The sequence below is a fragment of the Temnothorax americanus genome, unplaced genomic scaffold (genome assembly GCF_048541705.1).
Source record: "Temnothorax americanus isolate GAGA-0224 unplaced genomic scaffold, ASM4854170v1 Scaffold30, whole genome shotgun sequence".
In the NCBI taxonomy this organism is placed as follows: Eukaryota; Metazoa; Arthropoda; class Insecta; order Hymenoptera; family Formicidae; genus Temnothorax; species Temnothorax americanus.
In genome coordinates, this window is record NW_027509443.1 from 1129171 (window position 1) to 1149387 (window position 20217).

Sequence of the window (20217 nt, forward strand, 5' to 3'; positions counted from 1 at the left end):
AAGTGGGTGAGAAAATGACTGGGGGAGAGGGGGGGAACGTCTGCGCGTGTGTTCGGGACAGGATGTGATTTATGAAATAATCTCCCTGAAGTAGAATTTAATTGAGCGGAGGCGAGGCAAAACGAAGACCAGTGGTGTTCCTTAACCCCAGGATGGATTAACGGCGGATCTTGATCAAGCGCGGCCTCCGCAGCAATTTTGGGGCCTGCAACGGGTTGCGAATTGACCCCGAGAGGTCAAATTCCTCGGAGCTCCTAGCTTAAGCTCGCACCTGGCCTTTTCGCGGGAGACGTCAGGAGTATTTTGCGGTGGTGCCTCAGTCTTACGTTACAGACACAATTACGTTTAAAAATATTGTATAATTATTTCCATTTTTGCATGCATTTGTCACATGATTTATATCTTTATAAAAAATTATTTCCGTCAAGTTAACTTGATTTTTAAGAAACAGTTACTCTGTTCTAAATAGTTAACTATATGTCGCGGATCTAAAAGCTTTGTTCGCGCTGTCGCGTTTGCATCTCCTGGATATTCGTTTTTTTTTTTTTTTTTGCTAACAAAATTATCTAGGCACGTTTAAAACGCTTTGTTACTTTCAAGAAGAGTAATGAAGGAAGTTTGTTCTTACAACCTTGCTCACTTTGTTGCTACGTGCCGCCAGTAATTCTGAACGTCCTAAATTGCGTTTTATGTGTCGCGTGAGGAGCGAGCTGTTCGAGACCGTTTTCCACGGGATGGAAACCTAGACGAGAGGTCACACCCGGGTCGTACAGCCGGTTGCGAAGCAGGAGTCGTTTCCTTGAAACTCGGACGGTGACACGGGGAAAAAATAAGGATCTCGAGCGATTCAAAGAACCCGGTTCTCTGATAGCGGCCGATAACTACGTGACCGGCATGATGACGACAGACATTTTCGGATTTCGCCATGTAACACGTCGCTCATGGTTGGGTCGTTAGACCGCGCGATACTGTGAAGACTTGTCTACATAGAAAGGGCACAAAGTAGGAGGCCGCGATGTGTGTCTCGTACAATATTATTATTCTCATCTCACGGAGATAGACTCCACCTTGTCGCGATTCAAAAATTATATTATGATTCTCTAGCGATATATTATACGTCCAGTATATTAGCTTCAAATAATAAACAAAAAGAAGTCACCCCTGAGTGGCAACATCGTTATTTTAAGGAAATGACGTTAAACATTACGTGAGAATGAGAGAATTAGTATTGATTAAATCCAAAAATTTTTAAAAGAATTCTTCTCAAATATTAGAAGTGGATGATTATGACTCTGAATCGCGTTTACATCTTTTCTGTAAAAAGTGCAAATTTAGGGATATTTAATTCAAGCCATATAAATCGCGAAATGCTAATTTGCGTTGTACAAAATTCTGGATTATTTATTACCACGTAAATTTGTAGAAAATACAAATTATATGTTCAGTGAGCGATTATTCGTGTTTAAGAAAGAAAAGGAGATCCGGATATTAAAAAATTTTATAAGAAGAATTCAACAGATGTACACACACACACACACACACAACTGCGCAAACGGGAAAATTTACAGTGTTGCCTCACGCATAGCGTGCGGCAAGACGTCGCGGAAAAATTGTGCGTATCTCGCACGAAGGGCATATCGCGAGATATCATTTAGCGTGACGGGCGTCATCCTCGACACTCGCTTTAATCGAAACTTGCGGCAAGCGGACGTGTCGGATGAATTCGCGTAACGTTCATGCGCGCGGCGAATATCGCCTCGGCTTAGGACATAGGATATGTATCCCGAGGCAAGTTTTAAATTTATAATCTGTTTACCATAAACATCTCTTATAGCCATTAATAAAACATTGATGTTATCAATGTACATTTTTTATTTAATTAACCAAATATTAAGTATATTAGTGAAATAAATTTAAGAAAAAGACAATTTTATTAATAAATTACTAATAAATCTTGTTAATAAATTATTTGAATATATATTTTGATTTTTTGAGCAAAATTAAAATTAAGATGGTTCGCTTAATAATTTGTTTTTTTTTTCACATTTTATATAGAGGAGAAGATGTTTATGAGTTTATATAATTTGTTATTCTGGATTATAATTCTTTGTTAGAAAGACAATATAATTTTGTTACAGAATAAATTTGATGTGGATTTAAAAATTTTGTTTTTGCGAAATAGTGCCAAGATAAATATAATCTTAAATATAAAATAGGTAGTATTTGATATCGCTTTTTTTTAACTCAAAATACGCCTTGTTGATATTTCACGCATTATCATTTGAAATACTATCATTTGATATAGATTTCTTTTTGTTGATGTTAGTAGCTAGGTATTTGATCCTATTTTTCTATATAAAGGAAAAATTTGCGAAATAAAATCATAAACTGGAATTTTTACTCGAATATTGTTAAGAGTTTAAGTACATATGATTAAATATAAACTTGATAGAGAGATTAGAGGTAAGATTATGCTGTTCTATTTAATAGTATTTTTAATTTTTACATAATTTTTAATTATACTTTTAATTATATAGTCTTTGTATCATTTAGGTCAGTATCAGCAGATTATAGAAATTTTTTTGCGCGTCTCATATTAGTTATTTAATACTTCAGTTTATCTCTGCGAAGGACGATTCTGCAATGTTGTATTGTATATATCTCACGATCTTAGCGACGAGATGATCGGAATTAAGATTAAGAGCGATCGTCACGTGACTTTGCGTAGCTTCGAACGTAACCGCGATTGCGTCCCAAGTCCCAACCAGTCCCGACGTCGAAACGGATTATGCATGGTCGGCGATGAACACGCGATTCAGCGCATGCATTAAGCCCCTTGCACAATGCCAGACAACAGGCAATAGGAACAGGAAATAACCAAAAAATCGTTAATTACAACCTAAAAAGTATGAATGCTATGATTGGTTGGCAACAGGCAATAGGCACAAAATTTCCAACGTGACGGAAACTCTGTGTCTATTGCCTGTGTCACTGTTTATTCTGCATTTATACATGATTTCTGATTTCTATTCCCTGTTCCTATTGCCTGTTGCCTGGCATTGTGCAAGGGGCTTTACTTGCATCCTCCGCGCCGCGTATACCGCGCGACAAGCCGAAAGAATCTCGTAGATCTGGTCGATGATCCTATCGAGATAGCATTTCCAGCAATCGCGATGCATCTTCGGCGGTTTCGCGGAGAAAAGAAGAATGCGTCGGGTACGACAAAGATGCGAGTCAGCCGAGCGTTCGGAATAATTAAGAGAATTCTTGGCAAACCTCATATCACTCACTGGCCGTTTCGAGTGTAGTTGTCAACAAACGCGTTTCCGCGTACGCTGAGCCAGGCATTTAAACCGGTATCATACCGTTAAGGAGGGTGCCATGGTTGCTCAAATCAATTTGATAAGAATTAGTTCAAATTTATGGAGGATATTCGTCTAATGGGAATCTGTCGTCGATACTGACGGCAAGAATTCTTATCGATTCTTCCTTATACCGATTTTTGAACATAAAGATTATTCTCATAGGTATATATCGATGACGTGGACTCACTGCAATTATACTTGAGAAAATTATTATTCTTCTCGACCTTGCGAAAATTGCGTTATGAAAAAAATGTAGATCAATCAATGCGCGTAATCTATGGTTTACTACGGCTTATTAATATATGTGTCATAATCGAGGATAAGTTCCACGTATTGTAGAAGCGTATATCGAATGATTAACCATAATATCATCATCAGTCGAGTGTATCGAATAGGAGAGATTAAGCTTCCAAGGGCGAATTCTTCCGCCCTCCTTGAAGTTCTAATGATATATTCGCAACTGGTGTAATCGTTTGTTACCCCATGTATATTCATGGGCGACGAGGAAATTATCAAGAGTCACTATAAATATACTTTTCTTTTTTCAATTTAAAATCGAAATTTCATGTATTTTCTTTATCTTTAACAGAAATTATTTCTTATTTTCTATAAAAAAGAGAACATGTTTTATTATTAACATTTCAAACCGATCACGATTTTACTTATTCTTAATACACATTTTTTTCCTTAATAATAAGAGAGAGAGAGCTCTTTCTTATACTTTAATTCATAAGATATAAAAGTGCAAACGTATAAAAAGTATTTTTTCCTCTCTGTTAACGCATGTAACTTTCGATCGGCAATTGATGCGAACATTATACCATAATAGCTTTCGATCATACAATCATACGAGTGAGATTATCGTCGAGGCGATAATTATTGCTGCGGCAAGCCGCCCATTATCGCGGCTGAATGTCGATCGCGCGTCGCGACTATTTATAACGCAAACTGAATATCGTAGGTGAGCTCGATAATCATTCGATCGAGGCCCGCAAGGTCCGCCGGACTATTCCAATCGACGATCCGCGCCGACTTCCACATCGTGTGAAAACGGAAGCGCGCACGCGTCGCCTCAATGGAAAATGCAAATTGCACTTAACGACGCGGTGAGATATAATAGCGAGACGCTTGCGCAAGAAGTAAAAGTATATCTCGCGATACATATGCGCACAGACTGGAGAGAACCGTCACTTGGCATCTTGTCATGCAGCGCACTCCGCCGCTAATGCATGCTCATCAAGACGTGTGAGTTTGATTACGTGTGAATGAGATTGTAGCGTGGAGATATCTCAATTCTGAAGGGAAACAATTCTTGCACTGTAACTCTTGCTATCTATAATTTATTTATTCACACTGTATGTGTCTATTGATATTTATTTTACAAACGTGCACGTAATACTTTTCTGGAGATAGAATAATCTTCCTGACATAATATTTCAGAGAAAAGAATTTAATAATAATATTGTAATAAAATACATGTTAAATTTTTGGGACGCATTTCTTAAACTGGTCACGCTACAACTGAATGATTGCAAGGAGACGAAATTTCATTTTGTCGCCATAATGATACGACGTCGACGTAATGATTAATATATCGACTTCGACCAATTCAGGCAATTAGGGCGGGAAAGCGACCGGGATGTGTGCGTGCGTTCCATTAAAACCACGTTAATCCGCGTTTTATGCTTCTTACTCTTGCGATGTATCCGTTTACGTCACTCCGGCCGGACATACAATACGCTCGGCGCGGAATTGTCGTTCAAGCGCACGATTAATCGACGCAAATTGAGGATTCTCGCGGCGAGCCGAAAGAGAGAGGAGAGAGAGAACCGCGCTGTAGCGGATGATGCATATTGATCCGCGACGAGGTCTCGACTTTGCTGGTTTACGCACCAGTTCTTGTGATCAGATTGTCCGCGAAAGATATTAAATGCGGAACGTAATCATCGATAACAACAACGCGAAACGGTAATCGTAAATTCTTGTGAGCGAGTGTAAAATTAAGTAACAAGTTTTGCGAGGCGCATAAATGCGCATAATAGACGTAATAATAAACGTATGCCGTAAAGACGGCTGCATGTTCGATTTACGTAAAAGCTCGTTGCGGCAGTGGCACATTAAACGCGAGCATTATTGGTGCAATCAACTGGATTGTATGGGTTTAAACTCGTACGGAATTCATTCGTGCACGAGTTTGCTCGCATCACGAGGATTCGCGCGAGAACGAAAAGGCATTCTTTCTCGTGTAACCGCGACGGCGAAGACAAGTCGTTTCCCAGTGATTTTTTCATCGACATTCACGAACATTTATGTAACGTCTGTAATGGGGGACCGCGCACTTCCTGTTATATTTTGCCGCGAATAATGCGCAATCTCCAACCGGAACAAAACCACGGTTTAAAACCTTGTTTATCGCGAGGAGGATTTATCGTGAATCGCGATAACGGGTCTGACCATTTCTGTCAGAAACTAAACCGCAATTATTCATCTGTTTATAGACGCCGTCAAAACTTTGCTCGCTTACGTTTCTATACAATGGAGAAAGCGAAAGCGTTACATAAATCATCGAGATACATGTATTGCGTACCTATATGGATTAAACTTGGTTCGCTTTAATTATCGCATTAACGCGCAACAATGCTGGATTAGAATATGAAGAATTAAATACCTATTGTGTAAATATTTTTATGTGAAAAAGTCTTTTGCACGTATACGTGAGAAATATGTTAACGGCATATAATATAACAAGAGTAAAGAGTAAAGAGGAAGAAAGAAAGAAAAAGGAGTGCGCGTTGTACGTATCGTTATTTTATCAGTCCTTTAAATCACTCGAAAGGTGTCAATAATGGACGCAAGAAAGTACAAGGAAGCAGGTGCCCGCGCGACAGTGTAATTCCTTGTTATACGAAGCCGTAATCAAACATCGCATCAGTGACTATAGAGAAAGGGGAGGACATTATTAACCAAAGGGCACTTAATATTCTGTCGGAGGATCTTTTCGTCGCAAAATTTGATGGCGTCGTAAAGATCGGAAACGAGCCGGTCGCGAAGATATACTCGAGCTTCGAGCTTCAGCCTTCTGCCCTTCCCCCTTTACGTCGCTCGTCTCGACGGTCGCTCTCTCGCGAGAATCCAATCTTCCCTCCACGCTTCAATTTGACGTCAATTAAATCGGCGGCGGCGGCGGCGGCGGCGCAAGTTACTTAAATCGCACAACGCAGACCCGTATCAATTTTCAGCGGCTAATGACAAAACGTCGTGACGACGACCACCGGCAGCCGGCAACGGAAGACTCGTTGAACGAAACATGCGAGGCCGCGGCGATTTTCGGTCGACGGACTTTCGATTAATCCCGGCCCTCTCCCGCCCCTCTTTTTTCTTCATCCGTCCGCCGTTCGCAGTGTCGAAGGAGGGCGCGCATCAAGGGACCCTAATGAAAAAGCGACTTTTTGTCGCGATGCGCGGGCTGCCGCAATAATTTCTATGGGCCGGTTTCTTGAAAAATGGCCGTAGATCGGTCTTCTTCCGTCCCCTCCGACGTCATCTTCCCTCTTCCTTCGTGGAAGACGATTTCGTTTCTCCGTGGTGCTCCTTCGCGTGCGATTGCTCCCCTCCTACACCGCGACGGAGCGAAATAACCGGCCGTCGAAGCGAATGGTGAAATTATGTCGCCGGCCAATCGTATTCGCTGCACTGTCCTCCCTCTGATGTATAAAAAGCGACCACGCTGCATATGTCGTAGAGTATAGATTGAAGAGAATCGTCTCGAATAAAGGAACATGTTTCAAAGGAAAGGGCAAAATACAATTAGGGATAACATTTGAAATCATACGGAAAAATTATTGATTTGAATCCGACTGCTGCTAAGTAAAAAAAGTTGAGGAAGATGTGGGACAATAATTGTGGTTTTTCCTGTACCATTTGTTTCCGAGTTATCCTTATCATGACTCGTCAATTTATCGATGCATTTTCATCACGCACATATGAATGTGCGTTTTCTTATCAATTTTGTTTAGAAATGAAATAGCTTTATTTCACTAATCGACCGATCGACCAAGATATTTTGCCGATGCAATAATTCTCGTAAATAAAAATGCTCTTGAATGTTAATTGCTGGGAGTAGATTGACATTTAAAAAAAAGTCAAAGTATATATTTTTATCTCTCTTAATAATCTTCGAAATATTTCAATTATTGATTATTGATGTAATTATACTAATTTTAGAAAGAAAGGTTACGTGTATTAAGATCGTAAGATATGATTAAACACACAATACGTTGTGAAGGATGTATCAATGCATAGACAAAATAAATAACACGCAGTTGAAAAACTCTAATGCAGTTGCCATAAACCTTTTACGATTATTTCGAGAAATTTCGAAAAAATAATTTTATATTTATACATTAATAAAACATATGCGAGTAACGCGTGTGGAGAAGCATTCACGCGCCAATTAGTTCATAAAGTTGTTTCATAAAATTACAAATATTGCCGCGCGAATTTCGAGGTCACTATGAACGTAGGTATCACTTCACTTATCGCAAAATTTATTTAAGTTGCTTGGTCGCTTCGTGACCGCGCCGTCAACGGCGGACTTTTATTTTGATTATATGCCACGTGAGATGTTTATACTTGTCGATTAGACTTTATCGTGGCGATACGTTCGGGTTCGGCTTCCATCGATTACCTTCTCCATTAAGCCTTGCACGATCGTGAGCCGGCGAGTTCCTCGCGCCGACATAAACGCGGCTGCGCATCGCGTCGGGGCTAGGCCCGATCCTAGACGCTGAAGTCTTAATTGGCGCGGGGATCTCAACGCTTATCGAATGACTAATTAATTAGGGTGGCCGGACAATAATTAATCGCGGAAGAAAAATCCGGCGTGATTCAACAGCACTTCCTACCTCGGCTCGTCGTGTGGTAATTATGCGAAATCCTTTATAACGGTGGAAGTTTTTAGTGTATGATAAGAATGGAGCAGTTAACTTTCGACATTTTTATCGCGAACATGAACGATGCTATCGCCAATCAGAGTCGAGAGATTCCCGGAGAAGAAATCTTCGGATCCACTTTTCGAATTATTATGACGAAATAAAGCGTGTTCCCGGGTAAACAACTCCAGCGACCCGCATTATTCGTTCTTGCGATCTCGTTTTCCGTGATGTGAGTGTGACAACGAACCGAATATCCTCGCTGGACCATTGAGTGCGCCGCCGGCGCGGCGCGTCGCGTCGCGCGGGAGAGATAATCTACGTGCGATCGACGGGCCTCTCGAAAATCGAATGTATCGGAAATCATTTGCGGTCGGTCACGCGGAATAATGGATTAGGCGAGGGAGAACCGTTGCTACAAAACGTGTACAAGTGGGATTCGGGCCCGCAGGATATCGGGGAGAAAGAGAGAGAGAAGAGAGAGAGAGGAAGAGAGAGGGTCGTTGTCATCGGTTTGTCGAGTATTCCGCGGGGAACGAAAAGATGCGGATCGTCCCCTCGCTCTTTGGAAAGCACGCCTCGCGGCTTTCCATCGTTCTGCCCGCAGATCTTTCCAATCGGAGTGTTCCGTATGTCGGCAAACAAGAAAATTAAATTTTAAAGTCGATCGCCTTCGAGATGACAACAACGGTTGTTTGAACGCGGCATCATGGGCAAATAATCATCTTGTACGATTATGCAGCGAACATTTGAAAATATAATATATAATATATAATGTAGAATATAATATAAAATGTGGAGTCAAATCGAATTTGAATATAATGTACCGTATAATAAAATTATATATAAAATATTAGTTTTCTAAAATATAAAATGTCTTATCATTCGCGTTGTACCGTAACAACGCGGATACTTGCGTATTTATATATAAAGAGACCTTTCTTGTTTTAAAAATTTGTTAGCAAAAATTAAGTTTTTTCGTAAATCTAGTCATCGAGGACGAGTTTTTATTTCGAACTTTCATGTTACGCATTGATGTCACTTTGAAATTTTCGGAGGGTGCAGGTGCACTCCGTAAACGCATTTCTGTGTCAAACCTAAGTCACTGTTTTTGCTCCCGACGTGACTCGGTCCTCCTCAAATATGCACTGGACCCGGGACCCGCCCCGCCCGTCATTTTGCGGATTTACGCGTTGCCGCCGTGTAAACGGAGCGATGGACCGTGTTTCAGGCACGAAAATAACGATTAACGCACCCGTTGACTCGGGTAAAGCGCGGTCCGATCGCGGATAAAAGAGTTGGTCCTGTTCGACAAATTTACACACTTGAAAAATTCAATATTTTAAATCTACGCATTCTTGTCTCGTATCTAAAAAAGCGTAATGAACATCTGCATGCGAGAATTCGATTTTACATTTTTACTTAATTTTATACGTTTTCATAATTCGTCCGTTAATAAATCCTGTCTAATTGATCTACGACTACGAATATGAATTGAACGAGAAATGAAGTTGATCAATAAAGTTACTAGGTACGCAACGCCATAAAAACCAGCGCGCGCGTCTAATCATTTAATTTGTCTACATTTATATTTAAAAGTTTAATTCTTTATCTCAAAACACTTCGATATTAATTAAATCTTTTATGCTTTTTACTGACATTTGCGGATAAAAAAAAGACACATTGAAGAATAGTCTCATTGTCAGTTTATGTTATCGGAGTCGGCGTAGTTGATCGACAACATAGGTACATTTGAAGAATTCGATATTTCAAATTTGCACATTCTCATGCTTAAAAAAGTGTATTAAACACTTGCGAGAATTCGATTTGACATTCTTGCTTAATTTTATAATATTTTTATAATTCGTCCATTAAAAAATCTTGTCTAATCGATCTACTAATATGAATTGAAGAATAAAAGTTGATCCACACAGATATACGCAAGCTATAAAACCAGTACCTAATTATTTAATTTGTCTACAATTATTTGAAAGTTCAATTCTTTATTAAATCCCGTCGATATTAAATCCCTCATGCTTTTTACTGACTTTCGCGGATAAAAAAAAGACGCGTTAAATTAAATAACCGAAGTCGGTGGTAGTTGATCGACTTCTCAAGTGGCAGGATAAAGGGGAGAGAGAGAGAGAGAGAGAGAGAGAGAGAGAGAGAGAGAGAGAGAGACATTCTTGCGCAAAAGACACTGCCCCAGAGCAGCGAGACGATAGCGTCGCGAAACCGGCGAGCCGAGGGCGAAGGGAGGAAGGGAGCCGACGCGCGACGGCTGGCGGTAAGTAAGCGCGAGTAGGAGAGAAGAGGAGAGAAGAGAGGAGAGCGCAGATCGGACGCGAAACGGCGGCGAAGAGAAAGAGAAAGCGCGCGCGACCACCGACCGATCGCGGACCGAGCGACGCGACGCGACGGGGTCGGGGCGAAGCGGCGACGGGCGAAGAGACGAAGGGGTGGGGCGGCGACCGCGAACGCGCGGAGGGGTCGGTCCGTGCGAAATGCGACGCTGCTGCCCTCTGAGCGGTGCGCCGCGAAAGGTAAGATTAGTCAGTCGCCAGCCGTTCGAGGACGACGCACGTTCCGCGCGCGCGTCCCCCCGTTTTGATTTCGCGAGCTGGGCGCGAGACACAGGTTTTATTCGCGGTAAATCGAGTGAAGCGATCGTCGATGCGAATTGACAGTTACGTGAGAAATCGATCCTGGACACTGTGCGCGCGCGCGCGCGCGCGTTTATCTTGCCTCTCCGTTTTTCCGACCGTTGAACCCGGCGAGCAACAAGTGTGCGAAACTTCTTCGAGACGGAAGAATTCGGGGCGACGAGGGGCGAGAATTCGACCGAGTTTTCACGGATTTAAGCTGGATACGCGAACTTTCCGGTGCTACGCGAAGGCCACGCGTGAAGCTCTTTCGCGGTTTGACTAATTGACTCCGTCAACGGCGTGATCGACTCCGGCAATGCTCCGACTTTCTCGTTACGCACGGCGCGAGATCTTATAAATTGTAAAGCGGATCGGCATCTCTAACGTCAGTGTTCGGCGGAAGCTGGAAAAGGAAAACGGAGTCGCTCTGGAGCGATCGTGAGAGGAACGTGGGTCGCGTGGTGATCGCGTGCTGACAGGTGGCGACTCGCGACGCGCGCTGCGAAGAGCCGAAAGCCAAAAGGGCGGGAGGTGGGATACCTACGCGTATATACGGGGAAGCGGGGGAGAAGCCGCCTGTGTGTCTCTCTCGCCGGGTGTCCTAGTGCTGTCAAAGCGGAATACGGGGAGCGAAGGGATATTTTTTTTTTTCTTAGCTCCGGGCGAAGAAGATGCGCGCCGGGCGCGAGGCGAGGTAGCGCGGGAACGATGAAAAGGAGAACGCCGGACGGCTCGCTGGCGTCGTGCCGCGAACGAAGGGAAAGCCGCGCTCCGAGAACGCCGCGGTGAATTGGTGAATACGCCGCGGGAATTTTTCGTCACCCCGGGACGCGCGCCGCGCGAGTTCGATTCGCGCCGATTCGAGGAAGCGACACGATATACGCGTTATTAATTTATTCGAATTGTCGCGCACAGCGCGAATTCTTGTGATATCGTCGACATCGGGCCACCGCACACTACCGCCCAGTTAGATTGTTTCGTTTATTGCTACAGCGGTGTCGTCGAGTATACCGTGGGATTGTTGCTTCTTCGTTGGTCGGCGTTCTTGTTTACGTTGTGATCACCGAGTTGGATTACGCTCGCGCGTGTGGCCCCCGCGGGCAGTGCGATAGTGAACCGTGAAAGGTTATATCGTAATTATCAAAGTGAAGGATATAGTGCCAAGGTGTTGTACGTACGGATGTGATACGTCTCTTCGAGAATGGAGTGAACATTCGCGGCCCAGGCTCCTCGTCGAAATATGAGGATTACGTTTTATCGTTGCGACCGTTCGTGGGCATCGATTGCGAGCAAAAATGAATCTCACCCGCGCGTTTCTGCTCCTGCTGCTCGTCGCGAGTTCGAGGTACGTTTCGCGCCACGAAATATCTCGCTGATCGCCGCGGCGCCGTCGCAAAATGAAAGATAAAATTGGATCCACCGTTATGGATGTATCATCGACGAATGTGGGATACCGGGTGTAGGAGTATCGTAATTCTAAAGCGAGCTTTTAGAGACGAAGAATGAGACGTGAACGAATTGCAAACATTTATAGCTAGGGGAAATGATGTAGAGATGAATATTCGCGATCCGAAAAATATTGATTATGAAATTATAACTTAACCCTTCTTCATCCCCCACTATAGGTGGGTCGTTTTCGTCCGGGCGAAAATCAAATGTAGTTGTAACTTTTGAAAACGGGTAGAGAGGGCGCCACTGCGAATCCGTAAAAAAAGTTATGCTCCCCGAGAACCCGCCTACCGAGTTTCAAGGCGCCAGACCCCCTCCAGCCGTCACGGGAGACACGTAATTCTTGAAAAAAAAAAAACGAGGTTGGCGGCGAACACTCGAGCACTTCATTTCAAAATAATTGCGTGCAATATTTTTTTTTATGAAAGAGGTACGTTTTTCCCCTTCAATTTCTTTTTTTATTCATTTCGATATCTTTATTTGTATTAAAGTTATGATTTTTTGAGTAAAAGATGATTTTACAAGTTGTAGTTGTAGTTGCTCCATTTTTTAAATACAAATTATGTGAAAAAATTAAATTGTTTATAATTTTATGATTGATACTTCAAATTGAAGGTTTGAATTACCTCCGTGAATTTTTTCAGATTTTTTGTAACACTTTAACACTTCAAAAAAAAAAAAACGTCAGAACGAAAACGACCCGCGCACCTATGCGGCGTAAAGGTGCCAAAAAAACCTATGCGGACGAAGGGCGAGACGAAGGGTTAATTAAATTGAATTAAGTATCACGTGAAATATATTGCAAAGACGCATGTATATATCTTAATCATTATTTTAAGATATGTTTTATAATCATTATTACAAGTGTCACGTTGGAACGACGATTATTCTAACTTATGTGGAAACATTTTCTTATAGAAGCGAATAGTGACTTTTACAACAAAAGTGATTATCACGTGATTCGACATATGTAATATATGCGTGTATATGAACTTTCTTCCACAAAAGTGAAATTATTTCGACACTTGACCTTCGACGATTTTTTACCGACTCATTTACCAAAGATATTTATGTGCCATTCAATAGATTCCCGTAATTGTTGCAATAATCGCGCTTGTACTATCTCCTATCGAACGGTATTGCAATTACTGGCAGACCGCGTCGGAACATGGTATGATTACATCGGTGTTACGTTCTTGTCGCGGCCGCGGCATCGACATCGACGCGATATCGACGGAATTGTTTCGCGTTTTCAATTGGTTGGATCGTTTTACCTGTGACATTTCTCGCGGAGACTCGATACCCCGCGCATATCCAATTTGTATCGTTAAGATTGATAAGAGAGATCGATTATTTGTCGAAAAGAAATTATTCGCTTCAACAACTCGAATTTATGCCTCGCTCTCGCTTTTGCAGATGCATGTGCTCGAGCGGGTACACCGGGCAAAACTGCGAGAGCGACTACATCCCCTGCGATCCGTCGCCGTGTGAAAACGGAGGCTCGTGCCATCAGCTCGGCGAACACGACTACGAGTGCATCTGCCCCGAAGGTGAGTACCGGCGCAAACTTTTTTACCCCCTATATCGCGCCGTGGCATCTCACCGCGCTACGTATAGTATAACTAACCCCCCCAATCCCGCGAAAGATGAAACTTTTTCGTATATCAACACGTACGATCTTCTCTCGCGTATCTCGTTCTTTTTCTCCTTTTTTTTTTCCAACCTCGCTCTCCTCCGCGTCAGAATTACCTCCGTACCAAGGTAACCAGGAATGACAGTGGAATCTACGCGCCTCGGAGATTTCCACCGTCTCTTCAGAATATCGCGATCCTATGATCAGTTACAGTTACGTGGAAGTATACGTATGTAACTCCTCGGATTTATCTTCCCCCCTCCTCTTCCGTCGCTCGCTTCCGGACGCGCGTAATGAATAACTTTCGTTCTCTCCTCTGTTATCGAGTCACTCCGAATCCCGCGGTGTCCGCGAAAACCGTTTCCGAAGACTTTTCTCACGACCAACCGGGCCAAGGTTTGTTCTCGCGAGCGCGAAGGTTCGTCGCCGTGCGACATTTTCGGGAACAAAAGTCTTTGCCGGTCTAATTGCGGATGTGTTCCGATAATTCGTCGCGAGATTTCGAATGGGTCTTTTCGGGGATGTTCTCGCGCGTTCCACTCTGTTTACCGCGAGCATAAGAGGATCCTTCGCGCCTGTCGCGCGTCGCGCAATCTTATTCCCCAAGAAAGCGCCGAGGAGGCGGAGGAGAGACGCGGGAAGAGGAGGACAAAAGGGAGCTGCTCCCGCAGGGCAATGATTACTCGGTGCAACAGGTACAAACTTGGGCCCGGGGCCCAAGGGGGTGGCCGATACGGCCATTTACGTGCGTGTGTACACGGTGGATGGTTAATGTAAAGCCTTAGGGTCAGCCTAGCGTGGCCTCCTCGCTCCCTGGGTTACGATGCGTGGCCCTCTTTTTCCCAGGCGGACCACAACCATGGCGACCCCACCTTCTACGACGGCGCGCGGCGCGTCCGCTTCTTCGTTCCCCGTCGCCCTCTCCTTCTTCGCCCACCTTGCCGGCGCGGCGCGGCGTGTCTCTTCCCGTTAAAGAAACGCGGAGTCCTACCTTTTCGCAGGTGGCTCTTCATTATTGACTGTTACGTGCTTTCTGGTACTGTTTGATGCTACGCGTGCAACATTGTAAAATGTAATGTGTAATCTTATTTTTTTTATCGTTAGCAGTTTGAATTTTTTATTCAAATTGTATACTGATATTTATCTTTACGTATATCACTTTATTTTAATCGCATATATCTGTATTTTGCCTTTTCTAATACGCGATTTTGATTTGTTCACGCGAGTCGACGTTTTTGATTCTGCATAAAAATAACTTCTTTACAATTGAAAATTAGAGCAACGAGAATCACGTCATTTAAGGACATTGCCATTATACGTATTGAAATCTCACTATATTTGTTCACTATATTTTAATCGAATCTCGGTTTATCGCGTACTCATATAAGTTCTTAGATATTTTTAACGAATGAAACGAAGAGTAGTAACAAATTAGATGTTGCAGATGTATTTTACATAACTTCGTTTACGCGCATTGTTGCGTCTATTGAAGTATATTTTGCGATATTATATTGGGATAAAAAAGTATGTTCCCATGTTTTCCACTTGTTTCGGTATATAGGCGTCCGTTTAAGAAGCCTTTATCCAAGGCCACAACCGGAAGAAACCGGCACATAACTACACGCACCGAGGCTTTTATTTCGATCATCCTCTTCCCGGTCTTCTTCTCGGTCGTTTCACCTCGAACGAGACTGAAGACCGCGGGGCCGGCCGTCATTATCGTCTTCTTCGCTCAGGGCGACGCCTTCCGCACGCTCCTGTAAAACGCATTGCTCCGCGTTCTTCCTCACCCTGCTCCGTGACACTCCGATAAAGTCGCGAGGATCGAAACTCGAAGAACGCGTGCCCCGGGCGCAGTGTCGGCGATCATTAACGCGCGCGGGAAAACTCGTGGCGCTCGGGGATCATACGGATCAACCTTGGTCGTCGTCAGGATGAGACTTATAACTATTCTGGATTTTCTCGCCTGCTGGCGAGAAATCGCTAAGCTTCCTCACTTGAAGAATCTCTTTTCAGTTTCGCGTTCCGGTATATATTACCGTCGAAAGATTTTACTTTTTTCCTTTTCTTTGCATTCCCTCCAACATGTCGATTCTTGTCCTAACTGTCAATCAGTCACACACGGCATATCTAGTAGATATTCTTCGATAATCGCAGTATTAATATTGATATTATTGATATGGGTGGCTAGGGCTTCTAATATGTTTGCATTACTGTTATATTTTCGGTTATATAAAAAATATAAGATTTACAGGCATGCGGTGTATTATTCAGATATTAGAAAAATGTATCGCTTGATATATTATGCAATTTCATCGGTTCTCTTTCCAAGACGAGGAATACTTATTCAGATTGGCTCTTTAAATTGTATCTTTAAATAAATTTTTTCTAAGCATTGTGTAGGTGCACTTATTTTCGTGACTTTTACTTTTTCGCGAAATAGTATTGCTATAGGATAAATGCTCCAGCGCTTTCGAAATGATTTGCTCGCATCGTTAGTTGTAATGGTTCAATTTGCAGCAGCATGCTTACGCGCGCTTTCTGTCATATTACTCATATTTTCTCTCTGGTTTGGCGTTCTCTCTCTCTCTCTCTCTCTCTCTCTCTCTCTCTCTCTCCATTCATTGTCGATTTCTTTGCAGCTGACGCATCGGCTCTCGGCTCGCTCTGGTTATGCGTTTTTGCTCGCTTTTAGTGCGAAAAAAGCTCTTCACGGGGTTGAGGGTTCGTAACTATCCTCGGCAGGGTTCTCGGTACAAGTTCGAGTCGATTTGGTTGCTTAGGTAGTCATAATGGTTCAATTTGCAGCAACCCGCTCTCCTAACTCTTATCCTCGCCTGGCTTTTCTTCGTGCTGAGCACGAGCCATCTATATGCCGCCCTCTTCTCTTGTTCCTTTTCGCTCTAACTTGGTTACTCTACTCTATCCCTTTCTATCTAATTACGCGACCAGCGTCTCCTTTCTAAGGACGGTCCTGCCTAGCAAAGGATTTCCCTGGGTCGAGCGATCCGATCACGCCTCTTCCATTTCATTCCGCTAATTAGAAACTGCTTTATCGAGCGCCGGTTAAACGATTAACCGCGCGCTCGCAGATTAATCAGTCGAAAGAGGAGGGAAAGACGATCCGAGTGAAGAAAGGGAGATAGAGGGAGAGTGGACGGGGAATAGAAAAGGAGAGAGATGACTTGGCTCTCTCGATCTGCTTGCAACACTGCAACGCTCGCTTTTCTAGAGCCGGACCGAACTATCTCGCCGGTCTACCGTTTTCCTCCGTTCTTTCTCGTTCTGATTCGATCATTGCACACATGATGCACACACATATACACGTAACCACATACGATGATACGGAGCGAACGAGTCAAAATGGGAGAAAGAGAGCGAAGAAGTCTTGTCGATTGATCGACCGCGACGATTGTACTGGCTCGGTGAAGTTCTTGCGGAGGAATTAAATCGTCGGTTTTTTATCCTCGCCGCGTACCGCGACGACCGGCAAAAAGCTCGAATTTATTGTTGAAGTTGTACTTTGTCGGCACCGCTAGAGAATTGAATAGTCTCGTGAGAGACGATGCGTGCTTATTCCGTCAATGCTCTCACACCGATTAATTTGTTGATTCATTTCTTGTCGTCTGCCGTAGGGACTGTTTCTAAATATTATTTTCTGCATTTTACATTTACTGTGCGATGTTTTTAGTTTATTATCCGTTTTATTAGTATAATGTCTTGCAAATTATTAATATGGTATTAACCCTAGTTTTTCTGTTGAGAAACGATCATTTGTGGCGTGATGTCTAATGCAAAATCTAATTATTTTATTATAAACATATTAATTTTCTGTGAAAAAATCAGATTTTTGATATCGTTAAAATAATTATGTATTCGGTATAACAAGTACAAACCCTTAAATTGTTAAAATTCTATTTTTATTAATGTACTACGATATAATATCTTTTGTCATAATTATAAAATAATTCTATGAGGATAAAAAAATATCTAATAAACTTGGGTTGATGATTTTGATATCAAAAGTCTACTCAAGTTCAGATTCTAAAAAATAATATATATCTTATACATACGAGCTTCTCTGTCAATCAAAAGAGAGTATTTCATTTTTACCAACTGGCTACCATCTTGGTTCTCGTAATAATTGTAACAGAGCTATTATTAATACAGGCTGCGTTAATTGAAATCAAGCAAGTTTTGCCTGCGTCCAATTGAATCGCTCCAATCCATTTTACCCTGATCGATGTCGAAGATTGAGAATCGATCGGGTATATATATTTACTCTTTTGTCTTGCTACACTTAATTTTTGTAACTTAATAGTTCGCGCATTTATAAACATATCAACATAGAAAATGCGAAAATGCGAAATGTTCGCCTGGTTTTCGCAAATATCTTCTTACATGGTATTTATATAGAAGTTTCTTGTATTGGCTGCGACATATACGCATATGTGTGTGTGAAAAAATGTATTCTACGGAAAAAAATCATTTATTTTATTTTTTGCATAAAAAGTAAAGTTGTCATTGGTCACTGCTTATCGTCTACATAGACTATACGTAAGATAGTTTACATAGTCTGCATGTAAACGTAGAATATTGTCTGTATGCGTGGATGGACAACACATTGGAATGCATTGAGGAAGAGCGAGGTGGATATAGTTACATCCGTTCTCGGGCTGATTTATGCTATTGCGCGGGCATAAAGTGCGTAGCACGACGATCGGAGGATCGACGAAGAGCCGGAGAAGACAGAATTTGCGAAATAAAATGTGCATTTGTTTCGCAATTCCTGTTTTCTCCTTTCCATGGCGAATTGTTGTGCGTACGGATTTGTACGATAAAAAATATGTCGAAGAGAAAATAGAAAGAAAAATAGAAGAAGAATCAAAACCAAGGGAAGATTGTTCCGATTTTATTTTATAATTATTATGTACATTTAAAGATCCCAAGATCTCTTTAAACATATTTTAATATGATCATTTGTTATACATGTTTACACATGTAGATATTGTAGATAATATAATATATTTTGCAAGTACATCACTTTTGGAATAAATTTTTTAAGGTCAATTTTACAAATAGAAAATATTTAATAAATTTTATTATCAGAAATGTTGAAATTCTAAGTAATTTTCTTATTTCGTGGAAAAATTGTATAATAAATCGCATTATACTGATTCTTTTATTTTAATCACATCTTAATTATTTTACTTTTTGATCTTTAAAATAGTATTATAATATTTGCAATTAAAAGTGTTGGAATGCAGTGATGTTTGCCAATCGAATTCTCCGTAAGAACGTTCGCCAATAATTTCCAACATTTTCTTGCCCATTTAACAGGAACGTAGGGTATATGCATTGTGTACACGTACATCACAATCTCTCTTTCTTATATACTCGCCGAATACGAAAGCGGTACTTCGCCTAACCTATACGATACCCGGAAACGAGCGCATAATTGACCGGAGTTTTCCGTCACGCGTCGCGATCGATCTGCTGATAATTATTACATCGATGCGCGATAACTCGCGCCTCGTTCCCACGTGTCGTCTTGCATCTTACCATTCGCGCAACGGTACACGAATTTTAACGCCGAGGTATGCGTACCTCTCTCATCGCCACCCACACCTAATGTAGCATCGCTATATCGTTCGTAGAAACGTTTAGAAGCGATTGAATCCACACAGCCGCGCGACTCGTGACGCGGAAAGAGGAAGGGAGAAAGAGAAGGAATATTATTGACTTCTCGGTTACATCGTTCTCTATTAGTCGAGTGGAACTCAACACTTAATTAAATCTCTTTAATTCTTCTCGTAGACTAGACTATTCAGAGCGACCGCGTTTCTCTCGACACGTTTTGCCGCTTTGTGAGTGTTATTAATACCTTCTTCGTTGTGTCTTCTTGAATATATTCCTCCGTGTTCTCTTCTAAAATCCGCCACAAAAACCGTTCTCTCTCTCTCTCTCTCTCTCTCTCTCTGCGCGATGTTGCATAATTAATAACCGCGAACAATCGAGTAATAACAAAGCGGGCGCGTACGACGACATTTAACAAGTGTCCTCACGATGTATGTCTCGTATATGCCTTCGTTCTCGCGCATTGTCCGGTCTGGATCTATTTCACTGTGCAGTCCAACGTGTCGTCACTACATTCTCTAGCTCGTTCTTCCGGATCTTCAACTTGACTCTGTAAA

At 42.2% G+C, this 20217-nt stretch overlaps 1 protein-coding gene across 2 annotated transcripts in view; it reads left to right on the plus strand.

The window, feature by feature from the left end:
• Nucleotides 1-20217, plus strand: part of N (neurogenic locus Notch protein) — a 252933-nt gene that overhangs the window by 101762 nt on the left and 130954 nt on the right. Inside the window, exons 1-2 of one of the 2 annotated variants that reach the window (XM_077412492.1) lie at nt 10864-12286; nt 13807-13940. In XM_077412492.1, the coding sequence (XP_077268618.1) occupies nt 12237-12286; nt 13807-13940 (184 nt within the window). In that variant the 5' untranslated portion in view covers nt 10864-12236. Of the gene's footprint in view, nt 1-10863; nt 12287-13806; nt 13941-20217 lie in introns of those variants that run through there. The other variant, XM_077412491.1, reaches the window with a different exon arrangement.